The sequence below is a fragment of the Hyla sarda genome, chromosome 2 (assembly GCF_029499605.1).
Source record: "Hyla sarda isolate aHylSar1 chromosome 2, aHylSar1.hap1, whole genome shotgun sequence".
NCBI lineage: Eukaryota > Metazoa > Chordata > Amphibia > Anura > Hylidae > Hyla > Hyla sarda.
In genome coordinates this window covers 111,381,016-111,407,401 of record NC_079190.1, presented here as the reverse complement: position 1 = coordinate 111,407,401, position 26,386 = coordinate 111,381,016, and the positions used below count along the sequence as shown (strand labels likewise).

The 26,386-nt window shown below is 43.5% G+C and overlaps 1 protein-coding gene across 4 annotated transcripts in view; it reads right to left on the bottom strand.

Annotated features, from left to right (window-relative positions):
* Positions 1-251: 251 nt before the first annotated feature.
* The window catches only part of LOC130355285 (pleckstrin homology domain-containing family A member 3-like), a 34,062-nt gene continuing 7,927 nt past the window's right edge, over positions 252-26,386 (bottom strand). For 2 of the 4 annotated variants that reach the window (XM_056555216.1, XM_056555214.1), the window contains 6 exons: positions 9,154-9,270; positions 7,430-7,585; positions 4,283-4,419; positions 3,380-3,550; positions 594-637; positions 252-400 (listed from right to left, as the gene is read on the bottom strand). In XM_056555216.1, the coding sequence (XP_056411191.1) occupies positions 277-400; positions 594-637; positions 3,380-3,550; positions 4,283-4,419; positions 7,430-7,585; positions 9,154-9,175 (654 nt within the window). In that variant the 5' untranslated portion in view covers positions 9,176-9,270 and the 3' untranslated portion in view covers positions 252-276. Of the gene's footprint in view, positions 401-593; positions 638-3,379; positions 3,551-4,282; positions 4,420-7,429; positions 7,586-9,153; positions 9,271-10,259; positions 10,370-26,386 lie in introns of those variants that run through there. The other 2 variants (XM_056555217.1, XM_056555215.1) reach the window with 2 other exon arrangements.

The following is a 26,386-nucleotide window of genomic DNA, read 5'->3' as shown; positions in this document are numbered from 1 at the left end:
ACATGGTAATATTAATGGCCCCCCATCTAGTGTGGTAAAACACTACCATACCCCTAACAACCCAAGAAGCATGGAATGGAGCATTTCTAGGTAAACTCTCCACAACATGGATCTGCAGGTTTGGGATACCAGCACAGGGTCTTTTCATCTTTTAAAGTAAAGGATGTATCAACCTGGTCTAGGTCCACTTTCCAGGGGTCCATAGAAGCTGAGCAGTCTACTTATTTGGTAGGTATGCCCCTGGCACTTACCTGTTTTAGTACTGGACTAGGCTCTTCATCCAGATGTTGCATTACTGGCTGCCAAGTACTTTCGTTCTTGGGAATGTAACCTCATCGCCATTTGCTCCAGATTCTTTATAACGGTAACTCCATCACCCTGCCTTGGGGAATTAGGAGTCCTATGAGATAAAAGCCACATTGATGTCAAGATCAAATGTCCATTTATTTAGGAATTTGAAAGCTCATTACAAATCATTAAACAAACATGAATAGTAAATTTATTATAATCATCAACTGGATGACCAAGTCCAACCACATAACGGGATGCAATATTACGCAGTACTGCAAAGATACCTAGATTCTCCTGCTTACCTTGGTGGTGCTGATTCAACAGGCTGACTAAGAGAGCGTTTAACCTAAAGAAAAACAAAACAAGGAAATAAGAACACAAAAATGCACGGAATACATTACTAAACTGGGTGATGCCCCATGATACATGAGGCTAAATGTTCAACCAACAAACTCTGTATGAGCTATTCTGTCAACTACCAGATCAGTAAATCTGCTTCAATTGTTAATCACTAAAATGGTAGTATCTTACTGCGGGACTGGCTCCTGAGACATTTGGCAAGTAGCCAGAATAGGCCAAAGTCTACAAGAGTAGCTTCCTAGCAGCTCTCCACTCTGGTCCATAGATGGTGATCCCATTGGAGAAACCTTCTATATGGACATCCATATGTTTCACCAGGGTATATGGACAGTTCTTGCCCTGATGGGACAGCCACTTGAACAAAAAGTTCAGATACCTTAAAATTTTGAAAGAATAGTGTCTAAATCATCAAGTCCATTTATAGGCTAAACAGAGCTCCTGCTTTCTTACTACCAATACAAATTGGATATTGGAAGAATGTAAAAACCTTTCTAATCCCTGATCAATTTCGTATGTGACCTTAACAAAGGACTTCACACTACTGCTAAAAGCAATGCAAATGTGGTAAGAAATATCAAAATAAATCAATACTGGCAACATAAATCTATAATCCTGCAATAGCAGTGATGAGGGTACTAAACATGGCGCTTACCAAGTTTCTGCTGCAGCATAGAACTCCCATCCAGTTGGAGAATACAATGACAGTTCCCACCATTAAACACACTATAGGTGGCGCACTATCCTTGACCTTGAAGGGTTATGCACTAAATGGTCACAGGTGTTGGTAAAGGGGTAAGATTCTGTTTAAAGGGGTATTCCAGGAAAAAAAATAATTCTACATGTCAACTGGCTCCAGAAAGTTTAACAGCTTTGTAAATTACTTCTATTAAAACATCTTAATCCTTCTGATAATTATCAGCTGCTGAAGTTGAGTTGTTCTTTTCTGTCTGGCAACAGTGCTCTCTGCTGACATCTCTGTCTGTCTCGGGAACTGCACAGAGTAGAAGAGGTTTGCTATGGAGATTTGCTTCTACTCTGGACAGTTTCCAAGACAGGTGTCGTCAGAGAGCACTTAGACAGAAAAGAACAACTCCACTTCAGCAGCTCATAAGTACTAAAAGGATTAAGATTTTTTAATAGAAGTAATTTACAAATCTGCTTAACTTTCTGGAGCAAGTTGAGATATATATATATAAGTATTTTCCTGGATAACCCCTTTAACCCCTTAAGGACCAAGCCCATTTTCACCTTAAGGACCAGGCCAATAAAATTTTAGAGTTTTCGTTATTTCCTCCTCGCCTGCTAAAATCCATAACGCTTTTATATTTCCATCTACAGACCCATATAAGGGCTTGTTTATTGCGTGACCAATTGTACTTTGTAATGAAACCTCTCATTTTACCATAAAATGTACGGCGAACCCCCCCCAAAAAAAATTTTAGGGAGGAAATTTAAATGAAAACTAAAATTTTGCACATTTTGGAGGGTTTTGTTTTCACACTGTACACTTTACGGTAAAAATGTTTATTATTCTGTGGGTCAATACGATTAAAATGATACCCATGGCTAGATACTTTTATATTTTTGTACCGCTTTTTGTACAAAATCAGTAATCTAAAAATCGCCCTATTTTGACCACCTATAACTTTTTCATTTTTCCGTATATAGGGCGGTATGAGGGCTAATTTTTTGCGCCGTCATCTGTAATTTTTATCGATACCACATTTGTATATATAAAACTTTAAAATAATTTTACATTTTTTTCTGTATAAAATGTGACAAAAAAGCAGCATTTTTGGACTTTTTTTATTTTTTACGTTTACGCCATTCACCATACGGGATTATTAACAATATATTTTGATAGTTTGGACATTTAGGCACACGGCTATACCAAATATGTTTATTAAGAAAAAATTTACGCTTTTTGGGGGTAAAATTTTTATTGGGGGAGGGGATTTTTCATTTTTCTACTTTATTTTTACATTTTTCTACTTTATTTCTTTTATTTTTACACTTTTTATGTCTCCATAGGGGACTATCTATAGCAATCATTGGATTGCTAATACTGTTAAGTGCTATGCATATGACACAGCACTGCTCAGTATTATCGGTGATCTTATGCTCTGGTCTGCTTGATCTCAGACCAGAGCAGAAGAACCCGGGAGACGGCTGGAGCCAGGTGAGGGGACCTCCCGCCACCATGCTGAATGATCGGATTGCCGCGGCAGCGCTTCGGGCGATCCGATCATCCATTCAAAGTACCGCGATGCTGCAGATACCATGATCTGTATTGATCATGGCATCTGAGGGGTTAATGGCGGACATCCGTGCGATCACAGATGTCGGCCATTACCGGCGGGTCCCCGGCTGCTGCTAGCAGCCGGAACCTGCCGTGTAAGACGTGAGCACCGTTCCGATGCTTGCGGTCATACACAGCACATAAATGTACGTCCTGGTGCGGGAAGTACCGCCAAACCTGGACGTACATTTACGTCAGTGGTCGTTAAGGGGTTAAGCTAGTATTACTGAGGTCTTATATCTTTAAAAGGCACACATCTCAAATACTTCCTCACCTATAAGTATATATATTCATCATCCTTATTCAATGTCTACTTATACTAGCTCACAAATATAAAGTATACATACACATTAGCACCCTAAACAACAGATAAGGAAGCCAGTGACTGTAGAAGTTGTCAAACTTTACTACATAACGGATAAGGAATACCTTTCGACTCAGGGGAAGTTTGCTGCCAACCACATCCCCAGGTAAGACTGGTAGAGGGGGGTCTTGTTTCTGCAGATGCAGGCTAGTGTTAACATACGTTATACATTCATCTAAAGTAGAACAGATGTAAGAGCATGTTCCCTGTAGGTTGGAGCACGCAGTGTTCAGCTTCTGAAAGATAATAAAAATAAATAAAGGAACATTCATACACAGTAAATCTTGAAAGTTCTGCAAACAAAGAAAATAATTTGACAATAGAGGAAACAAGGATCTATAGAGGATAACTATAATGTTCATGGTCTTGTAATCCATGATGTAGAATTAAAAGGGAACATCATAAATGTCTGATAAGTGAGAGTCTAAAGGGAGATAAAAGCGCTCCATAATGCTTTAAAAGAGATATATATATATATATATATATATATATATATATATATAAATGAAAAGGCTAGGCATGAAAGCCGCTCACCCCAAATTGTTGAGTAACAACATATACAACAATGATATGCACGTAAAGAAAGTGAGTGATCTGCTGCCTTCCGGCTGGTATAGCTGCGTGATTGCAGTGAAACGCGTTGCATCTTGTGATTAAACCACCTTCCTTTTACCTGGTCTCCTGCTGAGTTTATCCTGCGCCTCGTGGAGCCGGCGTCCTATTTGAAGCCCTATCTTTCCTTGATAAGTGAGAGAACAGGGCCCCTAACTTCCCTCTGGTAAGCCAAGGTAGCCAACGCAAAGAAAGGATTTTATTGGCCAAAGTGTTCCAACTTTTTCATCCATTACAGGTATTTGTTTGATCTCTCCTCCAACCGTCTTCTGAAATTCACGCTTAGAGGTTCCTGCTCTGAAGAGACCATGTACTGTAATATTAATGCTGTACGGGAGGAATGTGACAGTATTTACCTCCTTGTTTGGTGCAGCTCCTGTCTCCTCTGTAGTCACTGCTTCTTTAACTTCTGCCACTTGCCCCATGAGTAGATCACAGAAGAGCCGCAACTCTGACAGCTTCCGACTAAGACTGTCATTATCTGGCAGCACATCTGGGAAACACAGGTACAGGATATGAATAAGACTCCACATTACAGTTACAACTAAAATACAAAACTAACCAAATGGGTAACCAGAAGGATACCCATCCATTTTGCAAACTTCTGAAATGTTAGTTAAATTTGAATCGCTGTGGGTCTGAGTGTAGAGTCCCACACCAATAGCTAACATGAAGGGGTAGAACTGCTCAGCCAACCATTGTGTCCCTTTTTACTCTGCTCTCCTTAGAGTGGAGTAACCAGTGTACTCACAAGTACAGTATCCTGCGCATATTTGATGCTGTGTTCAGTCATTAAGTTTACATGGAAATCTGCAGCAAAATATCCTGCGCATCAAATATGTGCAGGATACTGTATGTGCGGATACACCCTTAACCTGTTAGGGACGCAGGGCATACCTCTACGCCCTGGTCCAGTTACCAGGGTTTGAAGCCTTCTCACGAGCCGGTGGGTCCTGACTGTTATCAGCAGCCAGGACCCAGGGTTAATACCGGGCACCACCGATTGGGCCGATACCCGGCATTAACCCTTTAGACACCTAAAACGAAAGTAAAATGATCCTGCCAGCTCAGCTGAGCTCATTGGGATCATTGCGGTGATCATTGCAGGCTGTAGCAGCAGAGTACCGATAACACTGATCAATGCTATGCTATGGTATAGCATTGAACAGTATATGCAATCAAAAAATTGCATGGTATAGCCCCCTATGGGGACAAAAAAAAAAAAAGAAAAAAAAAAACGTTTATAAAAGTGAATTAACCCCTTCCTAATAAAAGTTTGAATTCCCCCCCCCCCCACTTTTCCAATTTTTTCAATAAAACGTAATATATAAAAAAATTACTATGTGGTACCGCCACGTGCGTAAATGTCCTAACTATTAATATATAAGGTTAGTTAAACTGCACCGTCGATGGCGTACACGTACACTGTGCATTTTTGTTACTTCATATCCCATAAAAAAAATAAAGAGTGATCAAAAAGTCCTATCAAAACAAAAATGGTATCGAAAATAACTACAGATCACGGCGCAAAAAATGAGACCTCATATAGCCCCGCATGCGGAAACATAAAAAAGTTATAGGGGTCAGAATATGAAAAAAAAAATTATTTCACCCAACAAAAAAGTTATTTTTTTTTGTTTTGATGCAGCTTGTTGTAAAATAAGTGATGTCATTACAAAGTAAAAATGGCAATGCAAAAAACCAAGCCCTTATATGGGTCTGTAGGTGCTAAATTGAAAAAGTTATGATTTGTAGAAGGGGGAAGAGGAAAAAACACTAAACTGCAAAAACGAAAATTGGCTGGGTCCTTAACGGGTTAAAGGCTTTAGTCACATTGGTATAAAAGCTTAAATTTACAAACAGCTGCCATGCTGTTAATGTCTTACAGTGGGGCATGTCCGGGTACTGTCAGAGTTTGTCAGAACTTCACTGCGTGCAGCCCAATTCTAGTAATCAAAAGTGTAGGCGGCCTTGACAAAACTCCTGGAGAACGCTTACAATGAACCAATAGGAGTTAAAAAAATTTAATATATGGACATGAGTACCCAATTATGTGTAAAGAAATAAAGCTGGAAGCAAAAGGATCACAGTACAGACAGATGTTAACCATTTATATTAAAGCCAAACAATGTGCAGCTGTAATAGGACATCACGGGAGTCTACAAATCCTGTACCGAATGGACGATTTCCAGCTTCTCTGAAATGATGAAATCAAAGTAAAATGTGCAAGAAACTTATGTAAAAAAAAAAAACCTTACATAATCAATAGAGTGGTTCCAATCTGGAGCTCGAGTTCACTCAGTAAGCCACTAGTTTAATCCAGTTTGTCTGCATTTTTACACACTGTGAACCAGCAACAACTGGAATTCATTGTAGGTCTCTGCAGACATTCTGACTGTAGGCACAACTCCTGTCAGATCCTTATGGAGGCCATAATATCCTTGTGCCATGACTCTGTACAGCAATGAGCTAAGTTTGTTTCTAAAGCACCATGCTGAGAATATGTCAGCAGAACATGACCCATTAGAGTCAGGTGTATATGATAACCATAGTTACAATTATTTTATAGGAAGAATGTCAGAACATTTTATAATATAACTGAAACCTTGCAGTATCCTGTCCTGCACAGATCATTTCCCAGTAATACCTTTCATCTAAGTACAGACAGGATTTCAGTGAAAGGTGACACCAGCACATAGCTAACACTGGATCCACCACCATTCACAACAGAACTTGCTCATCATCCCCCCTTCCTGTAAAATGACCTCTAAAAAAGTAAGAGAATGCCCAGTAGAGTCTTTAATTTATCTAAATGGGACAGGTCCTGTCTAGTGTGTCTATGTCCATGAGTTCTGCTTTAAAGGGGCACTCCGGCACTAAGACATCTTATCCCCTATCCAAAGGATAGGAGATAAGATGCCTGATCACTGGGGACCCCCGTGATCTTGCACGCAGCACCCCATTATAATCAGTCCCCGAAGCATGTTCGCTCCGGGTCTGATTACTGGCGATCACGCGGGCCGGAGCATTGTGACATCACAGCCCCGCCCCCGTGTGATGTCACGCTCCACCCCCTCAATGCAAGCCTATGGGAGGGGGCGTGACAGCCGTCACGCCCCCTCCCATAGGCTTGCATTGAGGGGGCAGAGCGTGACGTCACACAGGGTCGAGACCGTGATGTCACAATGCTCCGGCCCCCATGATCAACAGTAATCAGACCCGGAGCAAAAATTCTCCGGGGACTGATTGTAACCAGGGTGCTGCGTGCAAGATCACGGGGGTCCCCAGCGATCAGGCATCTTATCTCCTATCCTTTGGATAAGATGTCTTAGCGCCGGAGTACCCCTTTAATGCATATCACTAAAATAACGCATAAATAAAATAGATGCAAATCAGAAAATATAAACAGATTAGAAAACAAAAACAGTATCTGGCTCTAATAAAGAAAACAGATCTATGTGAAACATTCTCTTTGTGCTATTCTAAAAGAGAAGCATACTTGCCTTTAGATTTTTGAGATTCAATGTCCCCCAAGCAGGCTTTGGCCGAACCTAGGGCCACCAACCATCTTTGTCTATCCGCTACATTGTCTGCTCGCAGGTAAAAGCACTGCTCCTTTGGTATATAGAGATCCATTCTGCAGCTATCTGCCTGATGCACTGTAAACAAAAGGTATTTGAATTAGTTTATAAAGCAGAGAAGTCACATGAACTAAGAATAGAGACCTAAAAAGAACCAAAGATTTCACAGAGACTAATACGTGAGCTAGAAGATGATCTACAGAAAGCATAATACAAGATTAAAAAGGGTACTACTTCGGAGAAAGAAAAAAAAAATATTCAACTGGTGCCAGAAAGTTATACAGATTGGTAAATGACTTCTACTTTAAAAATCTTAATCCTTCCAGTACTTAGCTGCTGTATACTACAGAAAAAAAGTGGTGTAGTTCTCTACAGTCTGACCACAGTGCTCTCTGCTGCCATCTCTGTCCTTGTCAGGAGAGGTTCACTATGGGGATTTGCTCCTGTTCTGGACAGTTCCTGATACGGACAGATGTGGCAGCAGAGAGCACTGTGGTCAGACAGTAAAGAACTATACAACTTCCTCTGTAGTATTCAGCAGGGGAAAAGTACTGAAAGGATTAAGATTTTAAACAAAGAAATTTACTAATCTGTATGACTTTTTTGGCAAGTCTATGATCAAATAAGGTTATACTATCAGTGTTTTTAGATCTGCCCATGTCTAAAATTATACCATATGGGCTAAAATATTAAACTAGCACATGTTCCTATTTATGAAGAGCATATTACATATACAGAGGTCCCTCAAGTTACAATATTAATTGGTTCCAGGACGACCTTTGTATGTTGAAACCATTGTACGTCGAGACCATAACTCTATGGAAACCTGGTAATCGGTTCTAAAGGCACCAAAATGTCATCCAAAAATAGGAAAAAATGAGGATTAAAGAAAAATAAGTAGATAACCAATATATATATATAAAGCAAATCCTTACATATAAAAGTAAGAATGATCTGCTGGGAGCTGTAAATCACTGTCTATGTCAGTGTTTCCCAAGCAGGGAGCCTCCAGCTGTTGCAAAAGTACAACTCCCAGCATGTCCGGACAGCCAAAAGCTGTCCGGGCATGATGGGAATTGTATTTCTGCAACAGCTGGGGGCACCCTGCTTGGGAAACACTGGTCTATGTAGAGGACAAGATCTTCCTCGGGGTCCTGTACAGTACAGGCAATGCCCTAAAAAAGTAACATGGAGCCACCCCCACCAGGTGTCCAGAGGAGCAGCTAACCCTGGTACAGGGAAAGTGTACAGAACATGTGATACCTCCCTGTACTGTAGGGGGCACTACCAGACATCAGTCAGTGCATACGCTTCAGGAATACAGGGGTTTTACCAGTAAAATGCCCATTGTGATTGGTCGGTTCTTCCGGCCATTGACACGTTTCACAGATCTGGACTGTCTGTACATTGTATGTTGAGTCTGGTTTCAACTTACAATAGTTCAGAAAAGACCATTGTATGTTGAAACTATTGTATGTTGAGGGATCACTGTATATATATTTTTCTTTTCTACATAAGCATAATCTACCTTCAAACATAATATGCTGTATATAATGCATTCAGAAAGTCTTCAGACCCTTTCATACTTGTTTCTGCCTTGTACTAGAAAATGACAAGGGGCATTCTAAGGCTGAAGTACACCTTACCTCGGATTTCACACACGGCCATCTTAATGCTACCCTTGCTCCCTTTATCAACATCATCCTGTGAATCATAGTAGGACAAGATGCCTTGGTCCAGAACAAAGTAGCGTGGCTGCCAGCCTGTTCAGAATGTAGAGGACAATGTTACAAAATGGCACAATGGTACTGAGACCAGATGTGAGAGAGTGGTATTAGCTGGTGAAGTACGTGGCATTGCTCCTTACTCCTCGGCAGGCTGTCTGACTGATCCGACTTGCTTTCTTCACTGAACAATGTTTCCAACCAGTGTCTTCTGCTGCTGAAAAACAACAAAGCCCAGCATGCCCAGACAGCCTTTGGCATGCTGGGATTTGTAGTTTTGCAACAGCTGGGAACACACTGGTTAGCAAACAGTGCCATAGACTAATGCAGTCAAAGAATCAGATTTGATTGACAGCTGGGGAGCGAAGCACACACTGCTGTGCACTTCTCAAGACTGAGACCCAATGCAATCTAATTTTAACAAGGTTAAAGGAGTAGTCCAGCGCACACTTTTCTTACTTTATCCGGTCCGGGCTGTAAAAAAACAAACAAAAAAAAAGAAAACAAACTTTCTCTTGCCTGCCTACATGCCCCCTTCAGTCGCCGGGCTGTTTGCTTCTTACTTCCTGTTAGCCCGGCACGTCACACGGAGCTTCAGCCTATCACCGGCCAAGGCGGGACATCACTGCGGCCGGTGATAGGCTGAAGCTCCATGTGACGTGCCGGGCTAACAGGAAGTAAGAAGCAAACAGCCCGGTGACCAAACACCTGTACCGGAGGTCCGGGGGCGCGTAGGCAAGCAAGAGAAAGTTTGTTTTCTTTTTTTTTTGCAGCCCAGAATGGATAAAATAAGAAAAGTGTGCGCCGGACTACTCCTTTAACAGGATATGCAGGCACATTGATGCAGAGAGAGGTAGTGAATAGTGAATCTAGTTCAAAGCAAATAGATACAAAGAGAGCATCAAAATATGATTACAGGATCAATAATAAAGCACAATAAGTATTACAATACCAAGTAATGTTTTAAGACATAAAAGTATAATCCAAGACCACCTTGACGAAATTTAGTACAGAAAGATGTATCTGACCTGCAAAAGTAGTTGTAGAGATGTGTCAAAAGTTTTTTTTTCTTCAAATGACAGCAACGATTTAAGCTTTCATGAGGAGCAGCACTATGGCTGGCTGTATATGGCATTTTTCACCAGTTATCCCCTTCTGCTAGTATTTTGTAGTTATCCCTGAGCTGGTGGGTGTAGATGAGCTAATATGACATCACCCATAGACTGATCCCTTATATCTCTATAGTACACCCTTAAAAGCAGAAGAAGCATGAAGGACTTTAAAGAGCAACACTGAGCAGTATAAGCTGCTAATCTAGCATAACTGTTAGACATAGAAGTGTATGAAAAGGGGAGAAGGGAGGGAGTTAACTACTATGGGCAGATGTAGCCCGATTCATCTGGAGATCGATATTAACAATATTTCAGAATGAATGAGTAGTTTAGAACAAATTGTTATTTCCAGAGAGCCCTATGGGGGGGTGGCGGCTTCTTTTAGCAGAAATGTTGTGTCTTGTTATTCTGGGTGATTCTGTAGACATGCTCCACCTCTTCTACTAGATGTAAGTTAGCAAAATGAGGAGGAAATATAGAGGAGTGTCAACATTGACTAAAGGACCAGACTACACAAGTGTTTGCAGTCTGGAGACACAGACACACTGCTGGATAGCTGTTAGAGTATAAAAGCCAACTGGGCCTTTTACTGGAGCTACTGGCGGTTACCAGACTTAAAATCTCCTTTTGTATTTCACAGTCAATTGTGATGTACATCATTTAAAGGGGTACTCTGGTGCAAAAAAATAAATAAATTTGTTTTAAACAAACTGGTGTCAGAAAGTTAAACAGATTTGTAAATTGCTTCTATTTAAAAATCTTAATCCTTCCAGTACTTAACAGCTGCTGTATACTACAGAGAAAGCTTCTTTTAAAGTTTGATTGCTCCAAGCCTGAGCTACAGGCTTGAGCAATCGAGCCCCTAGAACACTGATCCACGCAAAGCTATGGATCTGCAGGGATCAGGGTAAAAGATCAGTGTATGCAGTGTTATAGGTCCCTATGGGAGCTATAACACTGTAAAAAAAAAAAGTGAAGAAAAAAAAAAAAGTTAATAAAGGTCATTTCCCTAATAAAAGTTTGAATCACCCCCCTTTTCCCATAAAAAACTGTGTAAATAAAAATAAACATATGTGGTATCGCCGCGTGCGTAAATGTCCGAACTATAAAAATATATCGTTCATTAAACCGCACGGTCAATGGCGTACGCGCAAAAAAATTCCAAAGTACCGATAAAAACTTCAGAACACGGCACAAAAATTATCCCTCATACCGCCCTGTACGCGGAAAAATAAAGTTATAGGGGTCGGAAGATGACAATTTTAAACGTATACATTTTCCTGCATGTAGTTATGATTTTTTCCAGAAGTGCGACAAAATCAAACCTATATAAGTAGGGTATCATTTTAATCGTATGGACCTACAGAATAAAGATAAGGTGTCATTTTTACCGAAAAATATACTGTGTAGAAACAGAAGCCTCCAAAAGTTACAAAATGAAATTTTTTCTTCAATTTTGTCGCACAATTAATTTTTTTTCCGTTTCGCCGTCAATTTTTTGGTAAAATGACTAATGTCACTGCAAAGTAGAATTGGTGGCACAAAAAATAAAAGCCATCATATGGAATTTTATGTGCAAAATTGAAAGTGTTATGATTTTTAGAAGGTGATGAGGAAAAAATGAAAAATGCAAAAACGGAAAAACGCTGAGTCCTTAAGGGGTTACACAAAATAGGAAAACCTCCAAACAAACAAGAAGTCAAAGAGAAAAAAAAACAAAAACCGAAAAAAAAAAAAAATTGTTTTACTTTATGTTGCCAACACGTACAATAAATTTCTTCCGTATTCTTGTGCAATATGTATAAGTCATCCTGTGCACCGACAGATAAGAAACTGTTTACTGTGTTTACTTTAGGGGAAAGTCACTGAACATCCCTATAAATACACAGAAATGGAAAACCTGACTGACTGACTTTTGTAGCTACTTGATTGATGTTAGGTATGGTGTGACAGCTGCAGTATTGTATACAATGTAATGTAATGCTTTGCCCTGCAGCTGAAACTCAATAGATAAAAATCAACCATGTAATGTGACAAAAAGTTGCTGAGTAGCCCCAGCCTTAATGTCAGAAATACCAGAAAAGCCATTTCTATATAGCTAGGCTATTTACTTATAGGAAGTTATTAAAGGGTACCTCTCATCAAAAAACTTTTGATATATTATAGATTAATGTATGCAGAATAACTTTACAATTGCATGTTATTAAAAAATATGCTTCTTGGGGGGCGTGTCCGGCTATGGAGTGAGACAGACGCAGGAGAGCAGAGCTCCGTCTCCCTGGCCTCTACAAACGGGGAATCCACCGCCTTTCATGAGCACTAGGCGTCCAGGAAAGAGGGGACACTCCGCAGGGACACCCAGGCACTTAGGGGTCCCCATCAAAAACTTCTTCAGTCCCCTGAGCAGGCTCTCGGAGCCGCCGAAGGAACTGGCGGGTCAGTCCAAAATGGCGCGGGAGCAGCCGCCACCATCTACTCCCGCCTCCTCCCCGCCGACAACGAGGCAACGTGCCGCGACTAACTCCTCGGCAGCACAGAAGACCCACTTACCCACTGAGGCCCGCAGAGTCGCAGCCGCACCGAACCTGCTCCTCACCAGCGGAGAGACTGCACATCCGCCGCCTCCACACACATTGAGCGCAGCGCGAACAGGAACGCAGCGCCCCACGGAGACGCCACGGGACGGTGACTGCCTGATGATCCCCAGCGTGCAAGAGAGCGGACGGGACCGGCGGCGGCTCTCCGGGGAAGCCTCCGACCCGTCCATCTTCCCAATGGAGGTGAGTGCTGAGGGGGACACAGCTGAGCCATCACACCGGCCCCTGACTCCACTGACCCCACCTGCACAGAAGCCCCGCGTGGATCACTCACCCACACCCAGCACCCCTTCCATGTTTGGGAGTCAGAGGGGACCCCCCTCGCCCACCTCCCAGCTGTACCCACCTGAAGAGGGATTGATGCAGGGACTGAGATACTTGCCTGAGCCACTGGTGGGGCCCTGTGCAGCTGCCCGAGAGCCCTGCACTCGACCGCCCGCACATCTGTCTCCCTACCCTGCTTCACGTACGGATTATGCAAACGGGGATCTGACCCCCCAAGTATGGCCACAAGGAGATCCACGATCCTCGGGGACTCATGCTTCCATAGTGACTAATGATTCTCAAGGCAGTGACTACATTGCATCCTCCCTCCCTCCACCTGCTCAAGCTGTGGCACTTTTAAAGGGGCACCCCGAACTGCAAGCATTATTGGCGCTGCTCCCTACCAAGTCTGAGATGTCCGCCATGGCCTCTGATCTTAAGTTTGCATGGCGTCAGGATCTACAACCTGTTAAGCGCGATGTAGCAGACTTACAGGGAAGGGTTTGTGTTTTGGAGGACTTTCGTGAATCTGTCATTACCTCAATGAAAGAGATGCAAACAGCCCTGAACGCTCAAACGTCCACCCACCACGCCCTAGCTGACCACCTGGACGACATTGAAAACAGAAACCGCAGGAACAATGTTCGTATACGTGGCCTCCCAGAAGCCACTAGGGCTCCTGACCTTCACGCTACCATCACTGGAGTTTTCAACTTGGTCCTAGGACGCCCCCCGGAGACCCACATAGAGCTTGACCGGGTGCACCGTGCACTGAGAGCACCCAGCACGGATCCATCTCGCCCCCGTGATGTCATTTGCTGTATACACAAATATACAGTGAAGGAACAACTTATGCAAAAGGTGCGTCATATGGGAGATGTGGACTTTGACGGGGCTACTCTCCAAATTTACCCTGATCTATCTCGGCGTACACTTCGCCAAAGAGCCTTACTGCGACCATTACTACGTATGCTACAGGAACGCAATATCCAGTACAGATGGGGCTTCCCGTTTGCCCTACATGTCTCCTCTGGGTCCACTACTGCTACTCTGCGCCACCCAGGCGACCTACAGACCTTCCTCGATACCCTGGACCTGCCACAGCTGTCGCTCCCGGACTGGATAGCCTTCTTGAGGGACCCGTATGCCCCTCCACCAGTGCCACGAGCGTCGCAAAGAACCCCTACTCGCAGACGGACAGCCGGAGAACCTCTACCCCAGAGACAGAGACGACGAATGAACGGTCCGGAGGATCATGGCATAGAGCCCTGACCGGCTCTGAATGACTGTTCCAGTCGCTCACCCTAGTCTTAACTGCCTCTCCTTCCACCCCAACCCTCTAAGTCCCTGACACCTGCCACGGACTCAACTTTCCTACAAGCTGGACTGAGATTATACAATTACTGGCCCCCCCTCCCCCATCTACCCCCCCCCCCCCCGATCCCCCCTAGTGCTCATCGCCCTTATTTCTAACACGTCCCCACATCTATGTTAATACCGCTAGTTTAGCTCCTGTCTACTATAGGCCTTGTGCAGACGGACTAACTCTGCTTATTGTTTGATTGTCCATTAACGTATCCTGTTATCTGGAAGGACCTCTCCTTTAGCCTTAGTTTCCTCCCCTAATAGGGCTGGTGTAGTTTTTATACACCTTTTTGGCAGAAGATCTGTTCTGCGGTTAGACATTTTTTGCAAGTGTTCTTGCTTTTTATTTTTTTCGTTTTTCTTTCTCTTCTTACCCCTCCTTTTTGTCCTCTCAATAACCTCTCCTCCTATTGTGTGTGTTTCTCTCCCCCTCACTAGGTTCCGGATCTCTCTGCCGAGCCGCGTACTCCAAGCCTCTCCGACAGGACTCCTCCGTCTTCAACATCATGACGGATGTAAAGGTAACCACATTGAATGTTCAGGGCTTTAACATCCCAGAGAAACGATCCAAAATCCTTTACCACTTACACAAACTGCACACTAAAATCTTATGCATACAGGAAACGCATTTCAAGACGGGACACACGCCAGAGCGTCTCGGTCGCTATTTCACCACCTGGTTCCACAGCACAAATTCTGAATCACGCTCGAAGGGGGTCTCGATTGGATTCCATCGTACCCTACCGTTCAGAATTTTGGAGGTTAAGTCCGATCCGGATGCCCGCTTTCTGTTTATTAAGGGCACGATTTTAGACCAGGTGGTGACTGTAGCGACGATATACGCCCCAAATAGTTTACAGATACAATTCCTATTGAAGACACTGGAGGACTTGTCCTCCTTCGCACAGGGCATGCTCATCCTGGGGGGTGACCTGAATCTTGCTTTGAACCCGTTGTTGGATACCTCCGCACGGCACTCCGCTGTTTCGTACTGTCAGCTCAGCAAACTTAAGAAACTCTTACATTCCTTGCAGCTGTGTGACGTGTGGAGACTCCAACATGCCAACGATAGAGACTACACGTTCTACTCTAGCCCCCATGACTCCTACAGCCGACTGGACTATATTTTTTTACCCCATTTTTATCTATCTCGACTATCCTCTTCCCACATAGGTAACATATTTCTGTCCGACCACGCCCCGGTCCACTGTACGGTTTTAATACCCTCCCTCAGTAGACCCCAATATAACTGGAGACTGAATGAGTCTCTACTGTTGGACTCACTATGCCTGACCGACCTTAAGTCCACCATAGCCCATTTCTTGACCGACCATGCAGGAGATGACACGCCGCTTCCCACTCAGTGGGAGGCACTTAAATGTGTACTGAGAGGGGTGTTGATTAGGCATGGCTCTCGCCTTAAAAAGGCGAAGTCGGACAAGCTGAAGCTTCTACTCGACTCTCTAGCGACCCTTGAGGCCCAACACAAACGATCCCGGCAGGAATCGTCTCTGCGAGCCCTGATCAAAACCCGACATGACATCTGTACACTTCTGAACGACAGTTACAAATACTACCGACAACATTGCTCTAAGGCGTTTTACGAATGGGGTAACAAACCTGGGAAATATTTGGCTAGGGCGCTGCGCGACAGGAGAGAGGCGTTGTACGTCCCATCTATCACAACTCCCCAAGGGGGCAGGACATTTCTCACGGGAGAAATCTTAACTGCCTTTGAAAGATATTACACTGATTTATACAACATTCCCTCTCCATCCCCGACCTTCCCCTCCTCCTCTCCCCCCCTCTCCCTGACCGACTATTTGTCCAGCACAGCCCTTCCTAGACTGACAGACGCTGACATTGAGTCCTTGGAGGCACCGTTCACGGAGGAAGAGATAGCCGCCGCCATATCCAATATACCGGCTGGTAAAAGTCCAGGTCCTGACGGTTATACCGCCAAATTCTACAAGACACTGAAGGGAGACCTGCTCCCGATATTGTGCGGTGCCTTCAACGTCATTTCCAAAGACTCCACTTTTCCCCCTGATTCGCTGACTGCACACATAACAGTGATACCCAAAGAGGGTAGGGATCCGAACCTATGCGCTAGCTACCGCCCCATCTCCCTACTCAACGTAGATACCAAGCTATTCGCTAAGTTACTGCAGACCGCTTGGCCGCTGTTCTTGGACCCCTGATCCACCCTGACCAATCTGGCTTTATCAAGACTAGAGAAACGCGTGATAACACCATACGAGCTTTCTCCATCATCCATCTGGCTAGAGCCGACCGTCAGCCATTGATGTTACTGTCGCTTGATGCCGAGAAGGCATTTGACAGGGTGGATTGGGGATTCATGAAGGCTACCCTCTCGCAGATCGGTCTGGGACCTGCTATGTTGGGCCGCATTTCTGCACTTTACAGTGACCCTCAGGCGAGAATTAGGATTAATGGCTCCCTCTCTTCCCCTATACAGATTCGGAATGGGACAAGACAGGGGTGTCCGCTCTCCCCCCTGCTGTATGTTTTATGTATGGAACACTTACTTAACGCACTCAGATCTGACCAGGCTATCTCAGGATTCCAGCGGGATGGGGAGCGACATGTCTGCTCAGCATTTGCAGATGATCTGCTTTTGTATGTCACATCGCCGCAGTCATCTCTCCCTGCCATACTACGGGCTATTGCATTGTATTCCCATTTTAGTAACCACAAAATTAACTTCTCCAAAAGTATGGCCCTCAATGTCACGCTCCCGGAGGTGATGGTGGATCAACTTAAACGTGATCACCCCTTCCGATGGAACTCAGTCTCGATCAAATACCTTGGGGTTCAGGTTCCTTCAAACCTTTCCGATAGCTTTGCCCTAAACTTCCAACCCCTATTGTTATCCATTGATAGGGATCTACGTAAATGGACTAAGGGGACTTTCTCATGGTTGGGCAAAACGAACATTCTAAAAATGAACGTGCTCCCAAGGCTGCTCTATTTATTCCAGACGGTCCCGATAGCACTCCCACCCCCCTTCTTTAAAAAACTGGACAGCTTGTTCCGAGCGTTCATTTGGGCTGGTAGACCGTCGAGGATAGCCAAACAGATCTTGGTCAGACGTAAGCAAGTGGGGGGCTTGGCGGTCCCGGACTGCAAAGCCTATTATATCGCGGCTACACTGGCGAGACTTTTGGATTTCTTCCATGGCCGAACCTCCAAGAGATGGGTGGCGGTGGAGACAACAGTAAGTGGCCTCACCACCTCCTTCCCGTGGTTACCCCGTAGTGCTATCCCACAGAGAGTTTTGAGGGACTTGCCTTGGGTGACTAAGGAACTGATCACGGCGTATCGTCGATACATTACGGGACGTGGATTGATTAGCCCTAATGGACCACTGACGCCTGTACTGGGTAACCCGCTTTTTGAACCCGGCCTACACTGCAATGAGTTTTTGGGGAGACCGCGGGACGTGCCTCTCCCCTTGAGCTCCTTCCTAAACGGTACCCTGATAAGACCTTATGCAGACTTAATACCCACTACCCTCCGCACGCCTTATACATATATGCAATACTTGCAATTGGACCACTTCATTAAGACAACAGGACAGACTCTACAATTGGCCAGATCACTATCACCCCTAGAGAAGATGTGCTCTTCTGGCTCCGCTCCGGCCAGACCAGTCTCCCAGATTTATGGCCTATTATTAGAGGAGGCGGCCCAGTCTCCGCCTCGGTTTGTGGCGGAGTGGGAGTCAGAGCTGCACACGACCTATGCGCCTTCTGACTGGACTGCTGCATTCACTATGTGTCATCGCCTGTCCATCTCATGCAGAGCACAGGAGACCAACTACAAGTTGTTGTCCCGCTGGTATAGAGTCCCCTCTGTTCTACACCGTTTTTTCCCGACCGTGCCTGATTTGTGCTGGCGATGTGACACCCCCCATGGGTCAATGACCCATATTTGGTGGTCATGCCCTGTGCTTGGAGAGTTTTGGGGGCTTGTGCTGTCCCGTATAGCGCACATCTCCGGAGTATCTTACCCAAATGATCCTAAAGCTCTGCTGCTATCCATTCTACCGGTTTCCAGACAAACACCCTCTAAGAGATTAGCACACTTCCTATTGATGGCTGCACGGACGGTTATACCCAGACGTTGGAGGAGTCCCCTCCCTCCGACCATCTCGGAATGGTACAAGGAAGTTCTCTTCCTGTGCCGGATGGAAGAGTTGATGGCAGACTCTCATGGTAGACAGGAAAGGTACATTTCAATTTGGCGACCCTGGCTGGCCTTCATTGACTCCCCACTCTACACAGCTAGGGATAGCCCATGAGACATGACCCTACTTTACTTGACAGACGGCGGTTTCCTTGGGAGGACGAGGCTGGAGTCGTGAGGCTGGGTCGACTAGATCCATTTGCGGTGAGTGTACTACTCTCTTTTACCCATACTCTCGCAGTCTGAGTGCCCTCTCCCCTCTAGCCCCCGACTTTGCTACCTCTCCTGCCCCCCCCCCCCCAATGTCTCTACCTTTTGTCCCTCCCCTCTCTCTCTTTTTCTTTCTCTCCTTCTTACTTCTCTTGCCCCACCTTCTCTCACTGATGTTTCATATCTATATACATTTGTTTTTTTTTTTTTTTTTTTTTTGTTTGTTGTAGTTTACATTTCTCTTTGATACTAATGTGTTCTATGGATTTATTAGTTGTGATGTCTGCACTACCAACGTAGAGAAAGCTTACATTGAGAATGGAGTTTTTCTGTAAATGGTCCACATCCCTGCCATTTCAATGTTCTATATACTGCTAGACTCACATTGACTGTGGCTAGCTATAGCTAAACTTACCTACGTTGTTACGCTTTCAGCGGAATGTGTCTTATGCGGACCCTTGTTGTTTACTACTGTACTAATAAATACTTCCTTTGATTAAAAAAAAAAAATAAAATATGCTTCTTTCTATTTAATTTTCCACTTTGAAGAAATGACCACTAGGGGTCTCCCTACCAGTCCTGGAAACAAGCATTTCAGACTCATGCTGGAGTCCTAAACACTACGAGCTGCCAGTCTGCTTTGTTCACAAAGGAGAACACTCAGAGCTGCCAGCCTGCTTTGTTCACAGCCTGTTTGGCTGTGAACAAAGCAGGCTGGCAGCTCTGAGTGTTTAGGACTCCAGCATGAGTCAGAAATGCTTGCTGACAGGACTGATCGGGAAAAATACAATAGAAAGAAGCATATTTTTCATTAACATGCTATTGGAAAGTTATTCAACATTCATTAATCTAAAATATATCAAAAGTTTATTTGATGAGAGGTACCCTTTAAAGATTCTTCCCTTACTTAGGGTTTGCTCACATGTAAACCACAGCAATACGGTGTAAACATATGTCTAAACGGTACCGGTAGATATGTATGTTGTGGTATACCCCTAGACTTCAATAATATAAAAGTTAACTGGGGCGTAGAAATTATACAGGTATCTACTCACCAAGGGTAAAGTACTCCCAATAGTAAATAAGGAAAAAGAAGGGGGAGGAAGTGAAATAAAACTTAAAGGAGAACTCCGGAATATAAAAATTGTCCCCCATACTGCCGGCAGTAAAAAAATAAAGATGCACATACCTTCCTCCGCTCCCCCGGGGCCTCCGGTAACCGGCTCCGCCACGATCCTCTTCCTTGTTGCCGGTGATCGGCGAGTCTTACTGCGCTCAGCCAATCACCAGCCACAGCGAAGTCCTGACTCGACCGGTGATAGGCTGAGCGGCAGTGTGACATTTTCGGCCCCGGCAGCAGGTGCCGGTGTAGTGAAGTATTTTGTGTCCTGAAGCGTTCTCACACTGCCGCTCAGCCTATCGCCGGCCGAGTCAGACTTTGCTGCGGCTGGTGATTGGCTGAGTGCAGTATGATTCTCCGACCACCAAGAAGAGGATCACGGCGGAGATCGGAGCCGGTTACCGGAGGCCCCGGTGGAGCGGAGGAAGGTATGTACATCTTTCTTTTTTTTACTGCCGGCAGTATGGGGGACAATTTTTACATTCTGGAATTCTCCTTTAACTTTTAATCTAATCCATTAAAAGTAACACACAAAGTGATTGAAAGATCCAGAACACACCAATAATGGTTTTCTGATACCAATATACGCAAATTACCATATTACACGCAGTTAATACACATAGTATAAAATAGTAATGCCAAGGTATATACAAAGCACTAAATATATGCAAGTATCTGGCACACCGACAACTCACAATGACCTACGCGTTTCGGTACACCAATCTTTGTGACCTCATCAGGGGCTGCATACAGTGTGTGTCTAGCAACAAGTCAAAATAATAGACAGAGAATCTGCACCCCAGTCCCCTGTGACAGTATCAGGTAATATATGTCAGATAATAAATCAGAGAATATACAGTCATGGCCGTAAATGTTGGCACCCCTGAAAATTTTCAAGAAAATGAAATATTTCTCACAGAAAAGGATTGCAGTAACACAGGTTTTGCTATACAAATTTTTATTCCCTTTGTGTGTATTGGAACTAAACCAAAAAAGGGGGGGGGGGGGGGAGCAAATTGGACATAATGTCACACCAAACTCCAAAAATGGGCTGGGATTTAGATGCTGGCCACTTCAGAACTCTCCAGAGCTTTGCTTCCATCCATTTCTGGGTGCTATTTGACATATGTTTGGGGTCATTGTCCTGCTGGAAGACCAAAGATCTCGGATGCAAACCCAGCTTTCTGACACTGGGCTGTACAGTGCGACCCAAAATCCATTGGTAATCCTCAGATTTCATGATGCCTTGCACACATTCAAGGTACCCAGTGCCAAGTGCCAAAGGCAGCAAAACAACCCCAAAACATAATTGAGCCTCCACCATATTTCACTGTAGGTACTGTGTTCTTTTCTTTGTAGACCTCATTCCGTTTTTAGTAAACAGTAGAATGATGTGCTTTACCAAAAAAGCTCTATCTTGGTCTCATCTGTCCACATAATTTTTTTCCCAGAAGGATTTTGGCTTACTCAAGTTCATTTTGGCAAAATGTAGTCTTGCTTTTTTATATCTCTGTGTCAGCAGTGGGGTCATCCTGGGTCTCCTGCCATAGTGTTCATTTCATTTAAATGCCGAAAGATAGTTCGCGCTGACACTGATGCTCCCTGAGCCTGCAGGACAGCTTGAATATCTTTGGAACTTGTTTGGGGCTGCTTATCCACCATCCGGACTATCCTGCATTGACACCATTCATCAATTTTTCTCTTGTGTCCATGCCCAGGGAGTTTAGCTACAGTGCCATGGGTTGCAAACTTCTTGATAATGTTGCGCACTGTGGACAAAGGCAAATCTAGATCTCTGGAGATGGACTTGTAACCTTGAGATTGTTGATATTTTTCCACAATTTTGGTTCTCAAGTCCTCAGACAGTTCTCTTCTCCTCTTTCTGTTGTCCATGCTTAGTGTGGCACACACAGACACACAATGCAAAGACTAAGTGAACTTCTCTCCTTTTTATCTGCTTTCAGGTGTTATTTTTATATTGCCCACACTTGTTACTTGCCCCAGGTGGGTTTAAAGTAGCATCACATGCTTGAAACAATCTTATTTTTCCACAATTTTGAAAGGGTGGCAATAATTTTGTCCAGCTAATTTTTGGAGTTTGGTGTGACATTATGTCCAATTAGCTTTTTTTCCTCCCTTTTTTGGTTTAGTTCCAATACACACAAAGGGAATAAACATGTGTATAGCAAAACATGTGTTACTGCGATCCTTTTCTGTGAGAAATACTTCATTTTCTAGAAAAATTTCAGGGGTGCCAACATTTACGGCCATGACTGTATATAAGATATAGCTGCAAATAGTGCATTGAGGGCTGCCAATACAGTCACAGCCCTCAAAGATAGTTCAGACCGTCTTGACAAAGTGACACCACCTAGTATTTGTGAGGAACCTAGGTGGTGAATACAGAGCTGATCATCGTCTAGAACCTAGTTTGATTCTGGCGTCCTGTAAAGCTCTCCTGTGTGTACCCGCAGTGGCGGGAAGCCGTGCCATACTGCCGGCTGCTGACAAATGTGAGTCACACAGGAGAGCTTTAGGGCATGTTCACACTGAGGAATTGGGGCGGAAATCGAGAACAAGAACTCACAGTGATTTTGCGCGGAATTCGAGCGGAATTCCACACGCGGAAATGAAAATTTCAAGCGGAGGAGGAGAAGAGTATAATATATATATATATATATATATATATATATATATATATATAGTGATCCCTCAACTTACAATGGCCTCAACATACAATAGTTTCAACATACAATGGTCTTTTCTGGACCATTGTAACTTGAAACCAGACTCAACATACAATGCTACGGACAGTCCAGATCTGTGATACCTGTCAATGGCCGGAAGAACTGACCCATCAGAATGGGCATTTTACTTGTAAAATCCCTGTATTACTGAAGTGTATGCACTGACTGGTGTCTGGTAGAGCCCCCTGCAGTACAGGGAGGTATTACATGTTCTGTACTACTCTTTACCTGTGCCAGGATTTGCTGCTCCTTTGGACACCAGGTGAGGGCGGCTCCATGTTACTTTTTTAGGACATTTTGTATTCTGTACAGAACCCTGAAGAAGCTCCTGTCCTCTACATAGACCAGCATTTCCCAACCAAGGTGCCTCCAGCTGTTGCAAAACTACAACTCTCAGCATGCCCGGACAGCCTTTGGCTGTCCGGGCATGCTGGGAGTTGTAGTTTTGCAACAGCTGGAGGCACCCTGTCGGGAAACACTGACGGATAGCAATTTACAGCTCCCAGCAGATCTTTCTTACTTTTATATATAAGGATTTGCTATATCTATATTAGTTATCTACTTATTTTTGTTTATCCCTCACTTTTTCCTATTTTTGATGACATTTTGGAGGCTTCCGAACCAATTACCAGGTTTCCATAGAGTTATGGTCTCAACATACAATGGTTTCAACATACAATGGTCGTCCTGGAACCAATTAATATTGTAACTTGAGGGACTACTGTATATATATATTATTCTCTTTTTATCCATGCGGAAATTCCGCGCCAATTCCACACCAATTCCGCGTGGAAATGATTCTGATTGAAAAAAAATAAAATAACATTGATCTCTATGGGAGTAAGACGCTGATTCCGCCTGAAAGAAAGAACATGTTCTTTCTTCAAGCGGAACAGATTTCCTCGTCAGAATTCTGCTTGTGGAAATTCCTCAGTGTGAACTGAGGGGCAGAAATTCTGCACAGCTCTATGGGGATTTTCACTGCCGAATGAATTGGAGAGGAAAAAGCGAGCAGAATTACTTGTGGAAATTCCTCTCCAATTCCTCAGTGTGAACATAGCCTTACAGGACGCCAGAATCGAACTACGAGGTTCTGGACGATGATCAGTTCTGTATTCACCACCTAGGTTCCTGCATGGAGGTGATCAGTGTAGGAGATCAGTGTGTGCAATGTTATACTACCCTATGGGGGCTATACCATTGCAGGAGAAAAAAGAAAATAAAGTGTTAATAAATGTGATTTAACCCCTTCCCTAATAAAAATCTGAATCACCCCCTTTTCCCATAAAAAAAAAAAAAACAACTATGTAAACAAAAATAAATATAAACATATGTGGTATCGCCGCATGCGTAAATGTCCCAACTATAAAAATATATCGTTAATTAAACCGCACGGTCAATGGCGTACATGTAAAAAAATTCTGAATCCCAAAATAGCGTATCTTTGGTCACTTTTTATACCATTAAAAAAAATGAATAAAAAGCGATCAAAAAGTCTGATCAAAACAAATATGGTACCGCTAAAAACTTCAGATCATGACGCAAAAAATTAGCCCTCATACATCCCCCTATGTGGAAAAATAAAAAAGTTAGAGTGGTCAGAAGATGACATTTTTAACCCCTTAAGGACCAAGGATGTACCGGTACGTCCTTGGTCCTGCTCTTCTGATATAACGCGGGGTTACACAGTAACCCCGCGTCATATCACGGCGGTCCCGGCGTCATAGTGAAGCCGGGACCCTCCTCTAATAGCGCGCAGCGCCGCGCGCTATTAACCCTTTAGCCGCGCGCTCAGAGCTGAGCCGCGCGGCTAAAAGTTAAAGTTCCCGGCTAGCTCAGTCGGGCTGTTCGGGATAGCCGCGGCTAATCGCGGCATCCCGAACAGCTGACAGGACAGCGGGAGGGCCCCTTCCTGCCTTCTCGCTGTCCGATCGCCGAATGACTGCTCAGTGCCTGAGATCCAGGCATGAGCAGTCATGCGGCAGAATCGTTGATCACTGGTTTCTTATGAGAAATCAGTGATCAACATAGAAGATCAGTGTATGCAGTGTTATAGGTCCCTATGGGACCTATAACACTGCAAAAAAAAAGTGAAAAAAAAAGTGAATAAAGATCATTTAACTCCTCCCCTATTAAGTTTGAATCACCCCCCTTTTCCAATAAAAAAAAAAAAAAACACAGTGTAAATAAAAATAAACATATATGGTATCACCGCGTGCGGAAATGTCCAAATTATAAAAATTTATCATTAATTAAACCGCTCGGTCAATGGCGTGCGCGCAAAAAAATTCAAAAGTCCAAAATAGTGCATTTTTGGTCACTTTTTATATCAATTTAAAATTAATAAAAAGCGATCAATAAGTCCTATCAATGCAAAAATGGTACCGTTAAAAACTTCAGATTACGGCGCAAAAAATGAGCCCTCATACCGCCCCATACACGGAAAATAAAAAAGTTATAGGGGTCAGAAGATGACAATTTTAAACGTATTAATTTTCCTGCATGTAGTTATGATTTTTTCCAGAAGTCCAACAAAATCAAACCTATATAAGTAGGGTATCATTTTAATCGTATGGACCTACAGAATACATATCAGGTGTCATTTTTACCGAAAAATTTACTACGTAGAAACGGAAGCCCCCAAAAATTACAAAACAGCGTTTTTTTTTTCAATTTTGTCGCACAATGATTTTTTTCCCGTTTCACCGTAGATTTTTGGGCAAAATGACTGACGTCGTTACAAAGTAGAATTGGTGGCGCAAAAAATAAGCCATCATATGGATTTTTAGGTGCAAAATTGAAAGAGTTATGATTTTTTAAAGGCAAGGAGCAAAAAACGAAAATGCAAAAACGGAAAAAACCCCTTAAGGGGTTAAACGTATAAATTTTCCTGCATGTAGTTATGATTTTTTCTAAAAGTACGACAAAATCAAATCTATATAAGTAAGGTATCATTTTAATCGTATGGACCTACAGAATAAAGAGAAGGTGTCATTTTTACCGAAAAATGTACTACGTAGAAACGGAAGCCCCCAAGAGTTTTTTTTTCAATTTTGTCTCACAATGATTATTTTTTTTCCGTTTCGCCGTAGATTTTTGGGCAAAATGACTGACGTCATTACAAAGTAGAATTGGTGGCCCAAAAAATAAGCCATCATCTGGATTTTTAGGTGGAAAATTGAAAGGGTTATAATTTTTTTAAAAGGTAAGGAAAAAAAAAAAAGAAAATGCAGTCCTTAAGGGGTTAATCAGAACCATACAGAACAGTGTTTCCTAACCTGCGGCTGTCAGGGCATGATGGGGGTTGTAGTTTTGCAACAGCTGGACAGCCACAGATTGGGAAACACCACTGTGGAAGCACGCTCCATTTTATGTAAATCTTCTGCTGCACCTACAAAAGGACTACAAGTCCCAGCTTACATACAAAGAGGATTTTTCCATCCTTGAAAAGAAAGTTACCTATCAGAACCCGGTGACCCACATATCCCTACACAGAATCCCCCGGTACCCTCCCGGTCCCCGGCTGCAGTA